The 19,974-nt window shown below is 45.5% G+C and overlaps 1 protein-coding gene across 2 annotated transcripts in view; it reads left to right on the top strand.

Moving 5' to 3' along the window:
- The window catches only part of zftraf1 (zinc finger TRAF-type containing 1), a 151,096-nt gene that overhangs the window by 71,320 nt on the left and 59,802 nt on the right, over nt 1–19,974 (top strand). For both annotated transcript variants that reach the window (XM_067969009.1, XM_067969020.1), the window contains exon 2: nt 4,109–4,347. In XM_067969009.1, the coding sequence (XP_067825110.1) occupies nt 4,109–4,347 (239 nt within the window). The remainder of the gene's footprint in view (nt 1–4,108; nt 4,348–19,974) is intronic.

Here is a 19,974-nt window from a genome sequence, read left to right as displayed (position 1 = left end):
TGGATCAGGTGTATTCTCTAAAGTTTATTCATCTTTGTTTGGTTCCTTCAAACTATTGCCAGAATGGCACAGGTCCCTTTGAGAGAGAACACAGTTCCATTGGTGTATGGCGATTTTCAGACTGCAGTTACTTCAGAGATTCGATATTGAATTAGAAGCATTGTTGTACTGTTCAGGATGCCCTACTCCAGAGACACACTTTGTTGTGCATTCCTGCCATCTAGGTGATGTTCAGGAGGAGCTTTTAGGGATCTTTGGTGATTAGGTTGCAGAAATGCTAAGTGCTTTAAGAAATGTCAACAAAACTTAAACACAACCTATTCCCAAAAGAGGTTAATCTACCATCTTGTTGAACCAAAAACAAACTTCCTTTGGATATCCTGTTTAAATGCCTGGATCGAAGAACAGGAAAATGTAGAGATAGGAGGAAACTTAACCTCCTGGAGTGCCATAACACCTATTAGTGATCACTTCCCCTGTCTTATCTAACCATCAGGGAGAGGAGATTGCACCATAAACTAAAGGTGGAGAGAGCTTATTAAACTTGGGGGTAAAAAAAAAGTTTCTTTGAATCAAATTGCTACTGGCTTTAGAAGATAGTTCTTTCACTATTCTACAGTCACTTTTTTAGGTAGGAAAAATAAAGATCTTAATATTCTCTAAAATGACATTAAACACCTACTCTGGATCTTCATGTTTTGAGCTTCCACAAAGCCAAGTTCAGGCTGATGACTGCCTCCCTCAAAGTGGCGTGAACAACTTCAAGAAAAAAGTGTGAGGCACAAGACAAAGTCCTCTCTGCCTTCTGACCGTGATGCACAACACAAGTCTTCTAAAAACTCTGACCTTGCATTCTTCAAAAAAGAAATGATCTTGTATCACCCTCTGTATCTTTGAACTTAGAAGGGTAGGTGGAGTGATATTATGTGTGAATGTGTCCGGTTCCTACATCTGGCTAAATTAGTTCTCTTTTTCCCTATGGCTGTTCCTTGGTTGCTGGATTTTCTATCTTTAGTGATGGACATACTCTTGGTATCCAGAAAAATCTTGCACTGTAAAGATAGAAGTGGAAGAGTTTGATGTTAGGTCTGTCATTTTGCTGCTCTTTCGTACTGCTTTCTCTGCAGCATTTACTAATCGAAGCTTCAAAGCTATCTCCGTCACCATTCAGTGTATAGCCATTTCAGCCTTTCAGTATCTTGTAGATGGAAAATCCATTGGGACCACTGCCCAGTATTGAGCTTTGTAAAGGAGGCCCACATCATGCAGTTTAGTTTGACCCTTTTGTGGTTTCTTGGCTTTCATCAGATAATGGCTTCTTTTAAGCCTCTGGCTATAGTACGGCTTAAGACATCCACACATTGAGTCGATGAATGTTGACCTCTCAGTAGATCCACCATGTTGATTTGGTGCTCACATTGGGCTACTCTTAAGACAATTTTGGGGAAAACATATGGATGAGCCTAGAGTTCCATCTTTCTGAAGAGTCTGGTCCTCACATTCTTTCCATTACCATGCGGCCAAACTTGGATTTGACATCCAAGTAGACATTGTGGAGCAATCTTTAAAGATTTCTGTAAATCTGATTTATTTACTTCATCTTCATTGGTGATGAAACTGGTGACTGAGCAAAATATATTAATCAACCACCACATAAAGTAAAACGTCATTGCACTCAAGCTGCTGCAGCCTCGTAAGCTTATGCCAGAAGAGGCACTCAAGACTCCATGAAGCATTTACAGTGAATATATTCATCCCATTAGTAAATAAGGTTGTCTGAAATCATCTCCCAAGAAAGGTGCTCATTTTGGTCCTAGTGACAGGCTTTAGATTTACCATTTTGTCCACCTCCATTTTTTGACAATACTGAAGTATACTCCTGAGGTAAAAGGAGGGTAAACAAATGAGGAAGAAAGTAAGATTAACTACCTTCATTCACTGTGGTCTTGCCCATTCTTTGTATATTATCCTCCACTTATCTCGCATACACCCTCTTATCCCACTGTTTCTAACTCTCTGATTTGGAATGTTTTGACATTTTACTAAATGTTGACAAAATTGTTTTCCTTCGCTGTGTAAGCACAACCTACCCTGCAGGCTGCCTCCGTCGATAAAAGAACTGAGGACTGGTGTGTGGCCACGGCTCTTATACAGCCTAGGAGTGGGGAAAGATCACATGGGCCTTGAGAGACTTCATTGAGGTTAAAACTCATGGAGGGACACCATCCAGGTGATTTCCCCCATTGGATGATGGGCCTATCCTGAGGTATGTGGAGGATAAGAGAGAGAGAGAGAGAGAGAGAGAAAGAAGGTAGGTAATCTTACTTTACCCAGCTTTCCTTGCAAGCTCTCAGATACATAGAAAATGATGATTTTTTTCCATAAATATTGCTACTGATACACATCTGACAAAGTTCATTTTCCCCAATTTATAAAACTACTGGGCCAGTCGGATACATCAAACCCCCGCCCAGTAGGAAAGTTTAAAATTTGTGCCCTTTCACCATCATCTTCAACTTTTCTGCTTTGCAGGAAGGTTTTTGGAATGTCAAACGTTGAAGGTAGCTTTGCGAACAAAAGGTCCGGGCAAATGTCACCTGGAGTCTGTATCTTTTTGTTGTTGGTCAAAACTAATTATAGGTGTAAGCTGGTGAGCAAGTTAAAATTTCAGTGCAAATTATTTACGACCCTGCTAAACCAATAGTGCCAAATTTCACCATGGCTGTGTTTTAGTGGAGTGACAGAACAGGAGATTTTGCCATCAATAGGGACAATGCACGATGCCACTAATGGTGCGCGTGACCTCGTCACTGACGCTCGCTCGATCTGGACAGCATCGCCAGTGGGCGAGGCAGCACAGGGCGAAGAGGCTGAGTGCTTCCTCCCACAGACGGGCACAATGGGAAATCAGGAGAATGCTCCCACACAATTTCTGTCTCACCCGTTCCCAAGCAATATCAGGCAAATGCTTGCCTCATCCTCCCTTTTGATTGAAAGTTACGTGTGGCATGCCTGAAGAGGGTGTTAAGTAAATGTAAAACGAAGAATGTTCTCAAATTCCAACATCAAGCTTTCTTTACTAACACGCAGGGGGTTTGCTGCCGTCCTTTCTTGTCATCTTGTTGGTGTGATATAAAATGTGCCTGAAATCTCAGAGATGCCACTTTGCTGCTTTTTTTCTCCCCCCATGTGACGTTATCTGGGTTGAGAAGGAAGGAATACACTGTGGCTCGTAGCAATTTTGGAAATCGATGTGGAATTTGCTTTTCAGCTAAATCTTAGCCGTATTCTCGAGTTGACCACAAGGTGTTACTGGCGGACTGCAGATATTGGGGTAGCATGCCAGTGACATGAATTTCCACCGTGCTTTCACAAACAAATCTTCTCGCAAACGTGAAAACAACTGGTGCAAATAATCCTCACTGGCTGCTGTGGCCTGTTGGTTCTATGCACGGCTAGTGCTATTCTGTAAATCGAAGTATATCTGCTTTTTGTTTCTCTTTCCTCCTCCCTGCCCCCCCCCTCCTCCTGCACCCAGGAATTCTTGAAAGTTTACCAGTGTCCATTGAATACGTTGAGAGGGGACAGGTAGGTGTAGCACATGTTAGAACACTCTCTCCCATCTTCTGGGACCTGGGTTTGCACCCGGCTGAAGAAAGGTGGAGGCGAAGGCCTTCTCCATTTCTTAGGGCGGTTGGGACCCTCAAGCTTAAGTCGGTCTCTAATCAGTTCCCCAACAGACAGGAATTAAATAACTTGCCCTAAATCCAGCACAAATGGCACTTGTTCAGCAGTCTATCTGTGAGGGACGACAAGGACAGTAAGTGTGGTGAACAGAAGTTGCTCGCTTGGGGGAGGGGTGGGGTTAGTGGTGGGGTGGTTCTGAATTTGGTTTTGCCTGCATCGGGGCATTGTAGGAGGCTGGAGTGCTCTGCATTGCACCTGATCAGTGCTCTGACCTGACCTCAAGTACTTCATGCTGTCGATTGGATGCAACAATGTTCTGTTTCCCAGCACTGTCCTCCCTCATGTTCAAAAAAAAACAAAACAAAAGACTTGCTGCAGTGTCCAACTTGGTATAAATGTAAGTTTTCTTTCCGCCCGGCAGTGCACGAATGGTCACTTGATGTGTGCAGGCTGTTTCATTCACCTGCTGGCTGATGCCAGGCTGAAGGAGGAACAGGCAACCTGCCCGAACTGCCGCTGCGAGATCAGCAAGAGCCTGTGCTGCAGGAACCTGGCCGTGGAAAAGGCGGTGAGCGAGCTTCCCAGCGAGTGCGGCTTCTGCCTGAAGCAGTTCCCACGCTCCATTCTCGAGAGGCACCAGAAGGAGGACTGCCAGGACAGGTAATGCACTTAAAAACTCAGAAGCAGGGCAGTTTATTAACCAAATAACTCCGGCCCTCCGGCACCCCCCCCCCCCCCAATTGATCCTGATTTTTGTTCACAGGGTGCGGGAGGCGGGAACTCAAATTTTGGAGTGGCAGATGCACCTTATTGGCATTCACAAGTGGGTTTCAGGGGCAAGTTTAACTATCACAAGTCGTGGCTCTCCCCTGCTGTTTTTTGTGCACTGCCCAGACAATACATGACTCAAGACGGTCCTAGCACTTGATAGGTCCTCGCCAGACCGGCAAGCAGTCCCGTGCCCACGAGAATGCCCAAACCAGCGTAAAGGAGGCAGAGCGGCAACAGTTTCTGCTCCCTTTGTATAGCAAAAAAAAACCAGGATTGGCCTCTTCCAAATAGGCCATCGATTTCACAACTAGTAAATTTCATAGATTGAAAACGCTCGTGAACGTGATTAAAGTGGACTGGGAAAATAGATTAAAGGGTAAGACGGTACATGAGCAAATGTGTTCATTTAAGGAGTTATTTTACAACTTTCAAAAAATATATATTCCACTGAGGAAAAAAGGGTGTAAAAGAAATGACAGCCATCCGTGGCTAAGTAAAGAAATCAAGGATAGTATCCGACTAAAAACAAGGACATATAAGGTAGCCAAACTTAGTGGGAGGATAGAAGATTGGGAAGTCTTCAAAAGACAGCAAAAAGTAACTAAAGGATTGATTAAGAAAGGGAAGATAGATTATGAAAATAAATTAGCAAAAAATATAAAAACAGATAGCAAGAGTTTCTATAGTTATATAAAAAGAAAAAGGGTGGCTAAGGCAAACGTAGGTCCCTTAGAGGATGAGACCGGGAAATTAATGGTGGGAAACATGGAGATGGCAAAAATGCTGAACAAATATTTTGTTTCAGTCTTTACGGTAGAGGACACTAAGAACATCCCAACACTGGACAAACAGGGGGCTCTGGGGGGGGGGGAGCTAAATACGATTAAAATCACTAAGGAATTGGTACTCAGTAAATTAATGGGACTCAAGGCGGATAAATCCCCTGGACCTGATGGCTTACATCCGAGGGTCTTGAGGGAAGTGGCAGTCGGAATTGTGGATGCTTTGGTAATTTTCCAAGATTCTCTGGACTTGGCAAAGGTCCCAGCAGATTGGAAAACTGCTAATGTAACACCCTTATTTAAAAAGGGTAGTAGGCAGAAGGCTGGAAATTATAGACCAGTTAGCCTAACATCTGTGGTGGGTAAAATTTTGGAGTCTATTATTAAGGAGACAGTAGCAGAACATTTGGAGAAACATAATTTAATAGGACAAAGTCAGCATGGCTTTACGAAGGGGAAGTCATGTCTGACAAATTTGCTTGAGTTCTTTGAGGACATAACGTACAGGGTGGATAAAGGGGAACCAGTGGACGTAGTGTATTTAGACTTCCAGAAGGCATTCGACAAGGTGCCACATAAAAGATTATTGCTCAAGATAAAGAATCACTGGATTGGGGGTAATATTCTGGCATGGGTGGAGGATTGGTTATCTAACAGGAAGCAGAGAGTTGGGATAAATGGTACGTTCTCGGACTGGCAACCAGTAGCCAGTGGTGTTCCGCAGGGGTCGGTGCTGGGTCCCCAACTCTTTACAATCTATATTAACGATTTGGAGGAGGGGACCGAGTGTAACATATCAAAGTTTGCAGAAGATACAAAGATGGGAGGGAAAGTAGAGAGTGAGGAGGACATAAAAAACCTGCAAGGGGATATAGACAGGTTGGGTGAGTGGGCGGAGATTTGGCAGATGCAATACAATATTGGAAAATGTGAGGTGATGCACTTTGGCAGGAAAAATCAGAGAGCAAGTTATTATCTTAATGGCAAGAAACTGGAAAGTACTGCAGTACGAAGGGATCTGGGGGTCCTAGTGCAAGAAAATCAAAAAGTTAGTATGCAGGTGCAGCGGGTGATCAAGAAGGCCAACGGAATGTTGGCTTTTATTGCTAGGGGGATAGAATATAAAAACAGGGAGGTATTGCTGCAGTTATATAAGGTATTGGTGAGACCGCACCTGGAATACTGCATACAGTTTTGGTGTCCATACTTAAGTAAACATATAAGATTGTGAAGGGGCTTGATCGGGTGGATGCGGTAAGGATGTTCCCAAGGATGGGTGAAACTAGAACGAGGGGGCATAATCTTAGAATAAGAGGCTGCTCTTTCAAAACTGAGATGAGGAGAAACTTCTTCACTCAGAGGGTAGTAGGTCTGTGGAATTTGCTGCCCCAGAAAGCTGTGGAAGCTACATCATTGAATAAATTTAAAACAGAAACAGACAGTTTCCTAGCATTAAAGGGAATTAGGGATTACGGGGAGCGGGCAGGAAATTGGACATGAATTTAGATTTGAGGTTAGGATCAGATCAGCCATGATCTTATTGAATGGCGGAGCAGGCTCGAGGGGCCAATTGGCCTACTCCTGCTCCTATTTCTTATGTTGTTCTTATGTTCAGTTCAGTCTCTATATTACAAAAGGGATATAGAGGCGCTGGAGAAGTTGCAATAAAGATTTACAAGGATGATACTAGAATTGGGAGCTTATAACTACCAGGAAAGACTTAACAGGCTGGGGCTTTTTTCTCTAGAAAAGAGAAGGCTGAGGGGTGACCTGATAGAGGTCTTTAAAATTATGACAAGGTTTGATAGAGTAGATAGAGGATGTTTCCACAGGTGGGGTGTCCAAAACTTGGGGCCATAAATACAAGATAGTCACTAATAAATCCAGTAAGGAATTCAGGAGAAACTTTTTTTTACCCAGAGAGTGGGACTGCAAGGAGTAATTGAGGTAAATAGTATAGATGCATTTTAAGGGGAAGCTGGATTAATACATGAGGGAGAAAGGAATAGAAGGATATGCTGATAGGGTTAGATGAAGTGGGGTGGGAGGAGGAGCATAAATACCAGCATGGACTGGTTTGGCCGAATGGCCTGTTTCTGTGCTGTACGTTCTGTGTGTTTGGTGCAGTACAAAAAAAAAATCCATTGCATAGCTGCCCATCCTCGAAAGCTGACGGAGGGGGAAAGGAAGGGCAGCATCATTAAGGAAGTGGGCCGCCTAAAATATTACAATAGGGACCAGGGTAGGCCCAAACGACAGAAAGCAAGACTGGCAACACAAGTCTATTGGCATCTTTTCAATAGCAATGTCTTGCGAGAGTTCAGTTGACATACCGTAGGAGTTATATGAAACAGCACATTTTAGCCTTTTTATTCATTTATTTCCGGCATGCAAGACTTTTTTTGTAAAGGTTATTTCCCCTCCCTATCTTGGTCACCTTGTGCAATGCATTATTTGCAGCCACCAAGGTTTAGAGGGCAGCCAGGTTTCCTCAGGCCTCCACTACTGCTCGGAGTCAGCAGTCCTGGAGCCGGCTCTCCCTTCAAAGCACCTCCCTCCCCCCCCCCCACCCCAGGGCACCGAGGCGGAGATCCAGAGTTCAACGTTATTAAGGGTGCAAATCTGCGTTCTGTGCCTCCCTGGTACAGCTTATCGATACTTCCACTCAGTGAGCTGCTGTGAATAAAGCGATTACCCCAGAGATCTGCCAAGGGACAGAATTGATTTAAATGTTTAAGAGTTGATTTAGAAGAGTTGTGCACTCTAATGTTCTCTGGCCTCTACCAATACAAATCTGTAACAGCGTACTAAAAATGCACAGAGGCTTCCAGGGGTGACTCCTCCCCTCATTCCCCCTTCCTGAGCAAGCACCTCGCTTTGACAGTCTGACAGGAGATTGTGGTTGCACATCTGGAACCTGCTGTTTTTTGGCACGGCGTGTTAGTATAAACTGTGGACTATACTATAAAGCTGCCACTTTAAAACTCTCCCACAACTGCCGAGGTGTTCAGCAATCTGGTGCTTCGAATTCAATATCTGATGCAGTTGCTGCTCAGTTCACAAACAAGGATTTCCTATGTGCAAGCAACAAATTCCTGACCAGTTAGGATTGCAGAATAATGTTAGATTACATGCAAGGCAGGGGAAAGGAAATAATGGCAACAAACAAAAATTCCCAACAACTGCATGTTATTTGCCCTGTTTTCGAGCCTTGTGTGCTGAGATAATCGGAAGCTCTTACTGAGTAAAATTACACACATAGGAACAGGGGGAGGCGATTCAGCCTCTCGAGCCTGTACCGCCATTCAGTTAGATCTTGGCTAGATCACACATTACGCATCATGTGCTTTCTCTACGGTAAGAAGCACTGGGGGAACTCTGTCCCTTTTAAATTTTAATAAATACCAAAGGCTTATAGCTAGACCTGTCCTGGAGCTTTTCCTCCATTCTTTTCCACCATCAGCAGCAGACTTGGCTGTGATGAACACGTTCTGAGGTTCAATCTTGTACTTTTTTCTTCCTTCACAAGTTCCTGAAAATTGGTTGCGACTGCAGCAATCACAACCCTGCCTGGGGAAGTGAATGCCTTTCTTCAGATGTATTCTGTGGCAGCTCCCATGTTGACGGCACCGATTTCAGAATCAGCACCGTTACTGGCAGTCGGATCACAAAATTTCACTCGCACCTGGGCAGCTAGTTGTCTCTCCTGAAAATGGAATATTGGCCCAGCGCATTGAGGGCTATCTCTGAGGATGTGAAACAAAGGAATTGTTTTGCCTTGCTGACCAGTGGAATAGACTCTCAGCCAAGAGAGCTGAAGCATAGAAACATAGAAAATAGGAGCAAGAATAGGCCTCTCGGCCCTTCGGGCCTGCTCCGCCATTCAAAATGATCATGGCTGATTGTCTAACTCAGTACCCTGTTCCTGCTTTTTCCCTATATCCCTTGATCCCTTTCGCATTAAGAAATATATCTATCTCCTTCTTGAATACATCTAATGACTTGGCCTCCACTGCCTTCTGTGGTAGAGAATTCCACAGGTTCACCACCCTCTGCGTGAAGAAATTTCTCCTCATCTCTGTTCTAAATGGCATACCTCGTATCCTGAGACTGTGACCCCTGGTTCTGGACTCCCCAACCATTGGGAACATCCTCCCTGCATCTAGTCTGTCTAGTCCTGTTAGAATTTTATATGTTTCGATGAGATCACCTCTCATTCTTCTAAACTCGAGTGAATATAGGCCTAGTTCTCCAATCTCTCCTCATACGTCAGTCCTGCCATCCCAGGCTTTGTAGATCCGCTTGATTGGTACCTCCCAAACCCGTGACCTCTACTACCTAGAAGGACAAGGGCAGCAGGCACATGGGAACAATACCATAGATCCATAGAAAAGATACACCACAGAAGGGGGCCATTCGGCCCATCGTGTCCACGCCGGCTTAAAGAACAACCAGGTGCCCATTCTAATTCCACCTTCTAACACCCAGTCCGTAGCCCTGTAGCTTACAGCACTTTAGGTGCAGGTCCAGGTACTTTTTAACACCACCTGCACGTTCCCCTCCAAGTTTTTTTTATTCGTTCGTGGAATGTGGGCGTCGCTGGCAAGGCCAGCAATTATTGCCCATCCCTAATTGCCCTTGAACCGCTGCAGATCGTGTGGTGAAGGTTCTCCCACATTGCTGCTAGGGAGTTCCAGGATTTTGACCCAGCGACGATGAAGGAACGGCGATATATTTCCAAGTCGGGATGGTGTGTGACTTGGAGGGGAACGTGCAGGTGATGTTGTTCCCATGTGCCTGCTGCCCTTGTCCTTCTAGATGGTAGAGGTCGCGGGTTTGGGAGGTGCTGTCGAAGAAGCCTTGGCAAGTTGCTGCAGTGCATCCTGTGGATGGTACACACTGCAGCCATGGTGTGCCAGTGGTGAAGGGAGTGAATGTTTAGGGTGGTGGATGGGGTGCCAATCAAGTGGGCTGCTTTGTCCTGGATGGTGTCGAGCTTCTTGAGTGTTGTTGGAGCTGCACTCATCCAGGCAAGTGGAGAGTATTCCATCACACTCCTGACTTGTGCCTTGTAGATGGTGGAAAGGCTTTGGGGAGTCAGGAGGTGAGTTACTCACCGCAGAATACCCAGCCTCTGACCTGCTCTTGTAGTTACCGTATTTATGTGGCTGGTCCAGTTAACTTTCTGGTCAATGGTGACCCGCAGGATGTTGATGGTGGGGGATATTCGGCGATGGTAATGCCGTTGAATGTCAAGGGGAGGTGGTTAGACTCCCTCTTGTTGGAGATGGTCATTGACTGGAACTTGTCTGGCGCAAATGTTACTTGCCACTTATGAGCCCAAGCCTGGATGTTGTCCAGGTCTTGTTGCATGCGGGCTCGGACTGCTTCATTATCTGAGGGGTTGTGAATGGAACTCAACACTGTGCAATCATCAGTGTACATTCCCACTTCTGACATTATGATGGAGGGAAGGTCATTGATGAAGCAGCAGGAGATGTTTGGGCCTAGGACACTACCCTGAGGAACTCCTGCAGCAATGTCCTGGGGCTGAGATGATTGGCCTCCAACAATTACTGCCATTTCTTTTGTGCAAGGTATGACTCCAGCCACTGCAGAGTTTTCCCCCGATTCCCATTGACTTCAATTTTACTGGGGCTCCTTGGTGCCACACTCGGTCAAATGCTGCCTTGATGTCAAGGGCAGTCACTCTCACCTCACCTCTGGAATTCAGCTCTTTTGTCCATGTTTGGACCAAGGCTGTCATGAGGTCTGGAGCCGAGTGGTTCTGGCGGAACCCAAACTGAGCATCGGTGAGAAGGTTATTGGTGAGTAAGTGCTGCTTTATAGCACTGTTGACGACACCTTCCATCACTTTGATGATTGAGAATAGACTGATGGGGCGGTAATTGGCCGGATTGGATTTGTCCTGCTTTTTGTGGACAGGACATACCTGGGCAAATTTCCACATTGTCGGGTAGATGCAAGTGTTGTAGCTGTACTGGAACAGTTTGGCTAGAGGTGCAGCTAGTTCTGGAGCACAAGATGTTGTGGGGCTGTCGAAAGCTAACATGGTCAACTTATCCATCATGCTTTCCAGCTTTATGGTTTAGTTGTATTAGAAAGTTAATTTGGTCAGGCATTTCTTTATGGTTTTCCACAGGGCCCATGGCCTTTGCTGTATCCAATGCACTCAGCCGTTTCTTGATATCACGTGGAGTGAATCGAATTGGCTGAAGACTGGCTTCTGTGATGATGGGGATATCGGGAGGAGACCGAGATGGATCATCCACTCAGCACTTCTGGCTGAAGATGGTTGCAAACGCTTTCGCCTTGTCTTTCGCACTCACATGCTGGGCTCTGCCATCATTGAGGATGGGGACGTTGACAGAGCCTCCTCCTCCCGTTAGTTGTTTAATTGTCCACGATCATTCACTACTGGATGTGGCGGGACTGCAGAGCTTTGATTTGATCCGTTGGTTGTGGAATGTCAATAGCATGTTGCTTCCGCTGTTTAGCATGCATGTAGTCCTGAGTTGTAGCTTCACCAGGTTAGCACCTCATTTTTAGGTACGCCTGGTGCTGCTCCTGGCATGCCCTTCACAATCCTCATTGAACCAGTGTTGATCCCCCTGGCTTGTCGGTAATGGTAGAGTGAGGAATATGCCGGGCCATGAGGTTACAGATTGTGCTGGAATACAATTCTGCTGCTGATGGCCCACAGCACCTCATGGATGCCCAGTTTTGAGCTGCTAGATCTGTTCTGAATCTATCCCATTTAGCATGGTGGTTGGATGGTATCCTCAGTGCGAAGACGGGACTGCGTCTCCACGAGGACTGTGCGGTGGTCACTCCTACCAATACTGTCATGGACAGATGCATTTGCGACTGGTAGTTTGGTGAGGACGAGGTCAAGTAAGTTTTTCTCTCAAGTTGGTTCGCTCACCACTTGCTGCAGGCCCAGTCTGGCAGCTATGTCCTTCAGGACTTGGCCAGCTCGGTCAGTAGTGGTGCTACCGAGCCACTCTTGGTGATGGACATTGAAATCCCCCACCCAAAGTACATTCTGTGCTCTTGCTACCCTCAGTGCTTCCTCCACCCAGAGTACATTCTGTGCCCTTGCTACCCTCAGTGCTTCCTCCAAGTGGTGTTCAACACGGAGGAGGACTGATTCATCAGCTGAGGGAGGGCGGTAGGTGGTAATCACCAGGAGGTTTCCTTGCCCATGTTTGACCTGATGCCATGAGATTTCATGGGGTCCAGAGTCAATGTTGAGGACTCCCAGGGCCACTCCCCCTGACTGTATATCACTGTACCGCCACCTCTGGTGGGTCTGTACTGCCAGTGGGACAGGACATACCCGGGGATGGTGATGGAAGAGTGTGGGACATTGGCTGAAAGGTATGATTCTGAGAGTATGGCTATGTCAGGCTGTTGCTTGACTAGTCTGTGGGACAGCTCTCCCAATTTTCGCACAAGTCCCCAGATGTTAGTGAGGAGGACTTTGCAGGATTGACTGGGCTTGGTGTTTTTTTGCCGTTGTCGTGTCCGGTGCCTAGTGGTCCGATGCCGGGTGGTCCGTCTGGTTTTATTCTTCTTGTGACTTTTTTTAGCGAGATTTTACAGCTGAGTGGCTTGCTAGGCCATTTCAGAGGGCAATTAAGAATCAACCACATTGCTGTGGGTCTGGAGTCACATATAGGCCAGACCGGGTGAGGATGGCAGGTTTCCTTCCCTAAAGGACATTAGTGAACCAGATGGGTTCAATCATTGCCTTCAAAAGGGAGCTGGATGAGTACTTGAAAGGAAAAAATTTGCAGGGCTACGGGGAAAAGGCGGGGGAGTGGGACTAGCTGGATTGCTCTTGCATAGAGCCAGCGTGGACTTGATGGGCCGAATGGCCTCCTTCCCTGCTGTAACCTTTCTATGATTCTATGAAGACAGGATATCTTGGAATAATCAGCTTTGAAAGTGATGATTGAAGAATGCTGGGTTACTTCTGGTTGAGTCTCCCTTGCTGCTCAAATGCAGTAGTCTCCACATAAATGCTTCTCGCACTCTGTCTCGCTCCTTGTGCACTCTTCCCTATCTCTGACACACTGTACTGGAACTGTTAGCATCTGTTTTGTTGCTGACACCAAGCTTGGGACGTTAATGCTCTGCCTTCTGGTAGGAAGGAATTTGAAGATATGAATGAGACTAAGTACACAAATGTGCAGGCATTACAATTTAAAGGAACAGTGTCCCTTGGAGCCTTGGCCCTGTCCAGGACGAGGAATATCCTATTGTATGCAGTTGTACTACATCGGATGAATGCAGTTATGGTGAGAAATCTATATCAACCTGTGATCTAATCACAACAGATGTAAAAGTCAAAAGCAAGATACTGTGGATGCTGGAAATTTGAAATAAAAACAGAAAATGCTGGAAATACTCAGCAGGTCAGGCAGCATCTGTGGAGAAAGAAACAGATAACGTTTCAGGTCGATGACCTTTCATCAAAACTGCAAGAAGTTAACGTTTTTAAGCAAGTACAGAGCCAGGAGAGGGGGAGGAGGGAGGCGAGGAAAGAACAAAAGGGTAGGTCTGTGATAGGGTGGAGGGCAGGATCGATTAAATGACAAAAGGGATGATGGTGCAAGGTTAAAAGAGGGTGGGAATGGGACAGGTAAAGAAACAAAAGGTGGGTCTAGAGGAGCTGTAAATGGCAACAGCAGAACCATTACCACCTGCTGACCGAAAATGTGACTGGTGTAAAATCACTAATCCACCAGTAATGTTATACAAGCTACACTGTTAACCATGTAATTGTCACATGACCCACATTCAAGATCTAGTTGCCACATTTATTGCTGGGTTTTTCCCCTCCTGATTTCTACCCTTTTCTTTTGACCATTTACACGGCATGCACATGCCATTTCCTGAGACTGGCCTCTGCAGTGCAGCTGTATAACTTGGCCCACTGTTCCTTCTTGTTGGGAAGCACTTCCTCAGAATCACGTCGCGTCGGAATCACAGGCACAAATTTGTGTTGGAGCACCACCCTGCCAGCCTCCAATCCTACCCTCCCTGATGTCATTGACTCCTTGCTGTGACGCAGTTCCACAACAGGCAGGTGGCCGCCCCCCGATGCCTTGCCCAGCTGGCCACTTCTTGATGTGTAAGCCTAGAAGTTATAGCACGCTGTTCAAATGTAGAATTTAAACAGCGTGCTTAAATGTAGGATTTGGCTGAGCCCAATCCAGTCCAATTACTCTAGTGGCACAGAGGCCAAACCCTATGCACCAACGCCGATAGGGACTCTCCTGTCATTTTGTAATGTTTTCCTACCCTACATAAAGGCAAGTTATATGACTCATGAGATTTATGAAGCATATATTAATGAACCATTGGAAGAATTCAATATTTTTTATAGAGAAAAAAATAATAAACTAAACCAAATTTAATTTCAGGTCACAATTTTTCTCCATAGGTTCAAGGCAGTCATGCTGAGGTATGGTTTCACCAAGGCAGGTAGCACTCAAGTGACCATTTCTGAGCATAGGTACCGAGTGTTAGGGATGGAATGGGGTTTGGGGGAGGGGCTAACAACACAGCCAAGCCTAATCCTTGAATGCATGTGTCACTGGATAGCAATCAAGATCCTTGGCTGAGTTCTTCCTCTCAGAATCATAGAATCTCAAAAGGAGACCATTCAGCCCATCGTGCCTGTGTCGGCTCTTTAAACAGCTATCTAATTAGTCCCACTCCCCTGGTTGTTTCCCATAGCCCTGTAAATTTTTCCTTTTCTAGTGTTTATATCCAGTTCCATTTTACTATTGAATCTCTTTCCATCACCCTTTCAGGCAACACATTCCAGATCGTAACAACTCACTGCGTTAATAAAAAATTCTCCTCATCTTGCCTCTGGTTCTTTTGCCAATCACCTTAAATCTGTGTCCTCTGGTTAACGACCCTCGTGCCAGTGGAAACAGTTTCTCCTTTTCTGCTCTTATCAAAACCCTTCTCTCCATGCACCCTTCCAGCCTGGGCCATCTAGAGGATTTTCCCCACCTGTTTTGGAGGATCTTTGGGCAGTATCGTGGCAGTCAGATGCCACAAATCAGATGTGCCAGGCAGCAATGGGTGGATGGGACCAGCTTTTGGTTGAAGTGCCCAAGTTAAGTGGGCAGGTCCTTCATTTTAGCATTCACGGGGTTGTGTTGGTCCTGCCTGCATTTCATGCGTTACTAGCATGCAGGACACCAGATGTAAAGAAAGCCCTTTTGAAATGGGTGTCCTGAGCTGCTAGGCAGCTTGAGCATACTGGAGATCATGGAAAAGCAAATAGCAATATAAAGGTAAGTGTGTTTTAGCTATTTCTTGATAATTTTTCCATCTTTGTTTTCCCCTGTTGGCACCAGTGAGCCTTGGTGCCAAATGATATAAATAATTTTTATTTCCCCCACGCAATTATTGGCCCCAATGGGTTTCCCACTGATGCAGCCCCCTGTCCGATGTACCCAGATTAGGAGGAGGAGGACCATGCAGGTCAGGCTGCACCATAGATGCTCAGTGCTGACCTACTGGGACCTGCATGTTTCCAGTTCAAAACTGAGGTAGATAGATTTTTGTTAGGCAAGGGTATTAATAGTTAGGGAACCAAGGTGGGTAGATGGAGTTAAGATACATAGGAACAAGAGTAGGCCATTCAGCCCCTCGAGCCTGTTCCTTCATTCAATTAGATCATGGTTGATCTATACCTTAACTATCATTTACCCACCTTGGTTCCGTAACCCTTAATGCCCTTGCCTAACAAAAATGTTTCAAACTCAGTTTTGAAATTTTCAATTGGCCCCCATCCTCAACAGCTTTTTTGGGGAGAGAGTTCCAGATTTCCACTACCCTTTGTGTGAAGAAATGCTTCCTGAATGGTTTAGCTCTAATTTTAAGGTTATGCCCCCTTGTTCTGAGCTCTCCCACCAGAGGAAATAGTTTCTCTCTATCGACCCTATCAACTCCTTTAATCATCATACACACCTCAATTAGATCACCCCTTATTCTTCCATACTTGAGAAAATACAAGCCTAGTCTATGCAACAAAATACGCACAGATCAGTCATGATCTAATTGAATGGCGGAACAGACTCGAAGGGCTGAATGGCCTACTCCTGTTCTGATATTTGATTTGGCCTGGTTCAGCCTGAGCGTATGGAATGGGATGAGGTCAGTGGTAAGAGAGCAGAGTTTATGATGAGAATGGAACATGATGGCTTTGATCTTTGGCCTTGGAAGGAGTGCAACACAGATTCACCAGAACATTACCAGGGCTCTATAAAAGTTAAATTATGAGAGATTACATAAATTAGGCTTATATTCCATGCAATATAGAAGGTTAAGAGGTGATTTGATTTAAGTTTTTAGGATTTTGAAAGGAATTGATAGGGTACATAAGAAGTAGGAGTCGGCCATTCGGCCCCTCAAGCCTGCTCCCCCCATTCAGTAAGATCATGGCTGATCTTGGACCTCAACTCCACTTTCCTGCCCGATCCCCATATCCCTTGATTCCCTTAGAGTTCAAAAATCTATCTATCTTAGCCTTGAATATATTCAATGAATGAGCATCCACAGCCCTCTGGGGCAGAGAATTCCAAAGATTCACAATCTTCTGAGTGAAGAAATTCCTCCCCATCTCAGTCTTAAATGGCTGGCCCCTTATCCTGAGACTGTGCCCCCTAGTTCTAGACTCTCCAGCCAAGGGAAGCAGCCTGTCAAGCCCCCTCAGAATTTTATATGATTCAATGAGATCACCTCTCATTCTTCTAAACTGCAGAGAGTATATTCAATAGATAGATTGAGAGAAACTTTTTCCGCTGGTGGGGGAGTCTCGGACAAGGGGACATAACCTTAAAATCAGAGCCAGGCCATTAAGGAGAGAAGTTAGGAAACACTTCTTCAAACAAAGGATGGTGGAAGTGTGGAACTCTGTTCCACAAATAGCAGTAGATGCTAGAAGCATAGAAAATAGGAGCAGGATTAGGCCATTCGGCCCTTCGAGCCTCCTCTATCTCGATACCACATTCCCCCTCTGTCCCCATACCTCTTGATGCCTTTTGTGTCTAGAAATCTATTTAGCTCCTTCTTAAATATATTCAATTAATAACTTTAAACCTGAGATCGATAGATTTTTGCTAGCCAAGAGTGTTAAGGGATTTGGAGCCAAGGCGGGTAAATGAAGTTAGGATACAGATCAGGCAAGATCTCATTGAATGGCGGAACAGGCTTAAGGGGCTGAATGGCCTACTCCTGTTCCTCGGTTGGAGGAAATTTTTGGTCATCCACAGCTCGTTGGGCACCATAGTGACACCAAGGTAGTCATGTAGCCAAGGGCCAATGTGGGGAGTTAGTACTGGGTGTTGGCATAAATATGGAAAGTGAGCCTATGCCTGTGGAAGAAGCAGCAGAGGGGGCCAAGATTAGATCTAATCACTGTTCAGCCTGTTACTGGAACTGATGCAAAAATGAAAATGTTCTGTTACTCACCCATGACTGACATCACATTGATCAGCACAGACAAATTCTCATCCCCGCAAGGACAGGGGGAAGATTTTAAAAAGCTTTAACTCTCCTCACTGGGCATCCAACTTGTCCAGAACTCTGCCGCACACATCCTGTCTCGCTCGCCCATCACCCTGCCCCTGCTGACTCCCAGTGCCCTCATGCATTAAATTTAAAATCCCCATCCTTATCTACAAGGTCAGAGCAGTTGGAGGCAGTGAGGGTTCAGAGCAAATATGATCCCACAAAGAAAAAGGGTGAGAATGCCAAATCTGGAGCCCTCTGGATGTCAAGGGGCATACAGGGTAGGATAAGGCAAAAAAGGGAAGCTTATGTCAGACACCGAGAGCTCAACACTGCAGAAAGCCTAGAGGAGTATAGAAAGTGCAAACAAGGCAAGGGAATACAAAATAAATGGTAGGATACTGAGAGGTGTAGAGAAACAGAAGGATCTTGGAGTGCGTGTCCACAGATCCCTGAAGGTAGCAGGGCAGGTAGATAAGGTGGTTAAAAAGGCATACGGGATACTTTCCTTTATTAGCCAAGGCATAAAATATAAGAGCAGGGAGGTTATACTATAACTGTAGAAAACACTAGTTAGGCCGCAGCTTGAGTACTGCGTACAGTTCTGGTTACCACATTACAGGAAAGATGTGATTGCACTAGAGAGGGTACAGAGGAGATCTACGAGGATGTTGCCAGGACTGGAGAATTTTAGCTATGAGGAAAGATAGGATAGGCTGGGGTTGTTTTCATTGGAACAGAGGAGGCTGAGGGGTGATTTAATTGAGGTGTATAAAATCATGAAGGGCCTCGGTAGAGTAAACAGGAAGGATCTATTTCTCTAACAGAGGGGTCAGTGACCAGGGGGCATGGATTTTAAAGTAATTGGTAGAAGGATTAGAGGAGCTGAGGAGAAATTTTTTCACCCAGAGGGTGGTAGAGGCAGAAATCCTCAACTCACTTAAAAAGTGCTTGGATGTGCACCTGAAGAGCTGTAACCTACAGGGCTAAGGACCAAGTGCTGGAAAGTGGGATTTAATTGGATAGCTTTTTTTCGGCCAGCACAGACACAATGGGCCAAATGGCCGCCTTCTCTGCCGTAACTTTCTATGATTCTATGATAAACATCTCAGCCCACCCCACCTTTGTAATCTCCTCCAACCTTCTGCCCCCTTTCCATGCTTCCAGTCCAGCTGCTGTGAACCTCCAATCACCCTCCTCCTGCCCCACCATTGGTGGCAGAACCTTCAGCTGCCTTAGTCTTGCTCTCTGGAACCCTTTTACCACTATTTTTCTCCCTGCCATTAAAATCTTTTTCCCAACAAAGCTTTCTGTTGCCTCAGCTCTCCCACAAAAGCTTGAAATCCATTCCATTTGCCCTGTTGTGAAGTGGGCATTTAACCTACAAACGATGCCCTATATATCTTAATTCAACTCTGGCAAGGCCGGCATTTATTGTTCATCCCTAGATGCCCAGAGTAGGTGATGTTTGGCCTTCACCGTGAACTGCTGCAGTCCTTTGCAGAGGTTTGATAAAACTGAATAGCTTGCTAGGCCACTTCAGAGGGCAGTTAAGCGTCAACTACATTGGTGTGGGACTGGAGTCACATATAGGCCCGGACCGGGTAAGGGCGGTAGATTTCCTTCCCTAAAGGACATAAGTGAACTAGTTGGCTGTTTACGACAATCCGACAGCTTCATGGTCACTTTTACCGATACCACATTTTTATTTCTAGATTCTTATATTGACTTCAAATTCTCACTGCCGTGGTGGGAAAACTCATGTTTTCTGGGTCATTAGTCCGGGCCTCTGGATTACTAGCCCAGTAGCAACCACGACACTACCAAACCTTGGATGATCCACTCTGATGGTTGTGTGTTACAGCATTGGGTCATGTGGCAGAATTGCACTTTTGATAAAAACTAGCGCTGCGTATGCTATCATACAGCACTGACAAATTGTGCTCTGATTTCCCCAAGTTACCTTCTGTAGCTATGATGATAATGAAGCCTGGCGTGTGACCTAATGGGAGCAATAAATGGCCCCGAACAGTTTTAACATGCACTGTTTTAGCACTCCTTCACATTCCTACTCATTATTGTACTGGTGATAGCCCATTCCTTTGTTTAGGGAGTGTACAAGTCATATAGCTGCAATCAGCTAATGAATTATAACTGAGTTGGGAGGCCTATC

This window comes from Heptranchias perlo, chromosome 2 (genome assembly GCF_035084215.1).
Source record: "Heptranchias perlo isolate sHepPer1 chromosome 2, sHepPer1.hap1, whole genome shotgun sequence".
Taxonomy (NCBI): domain Eukaryota; kingdom Metazoa; phylum Chordata; class Chondrichthyes; order Hexanchiformes; family Hexanchidae; genus Heptranchias; species Heptranchias perlo.
The sequence above is the reverse complement of the archived record's forward strand: the minus strand, read 5'-3'. Positions and strand labels throughout refer to the sequence as shown.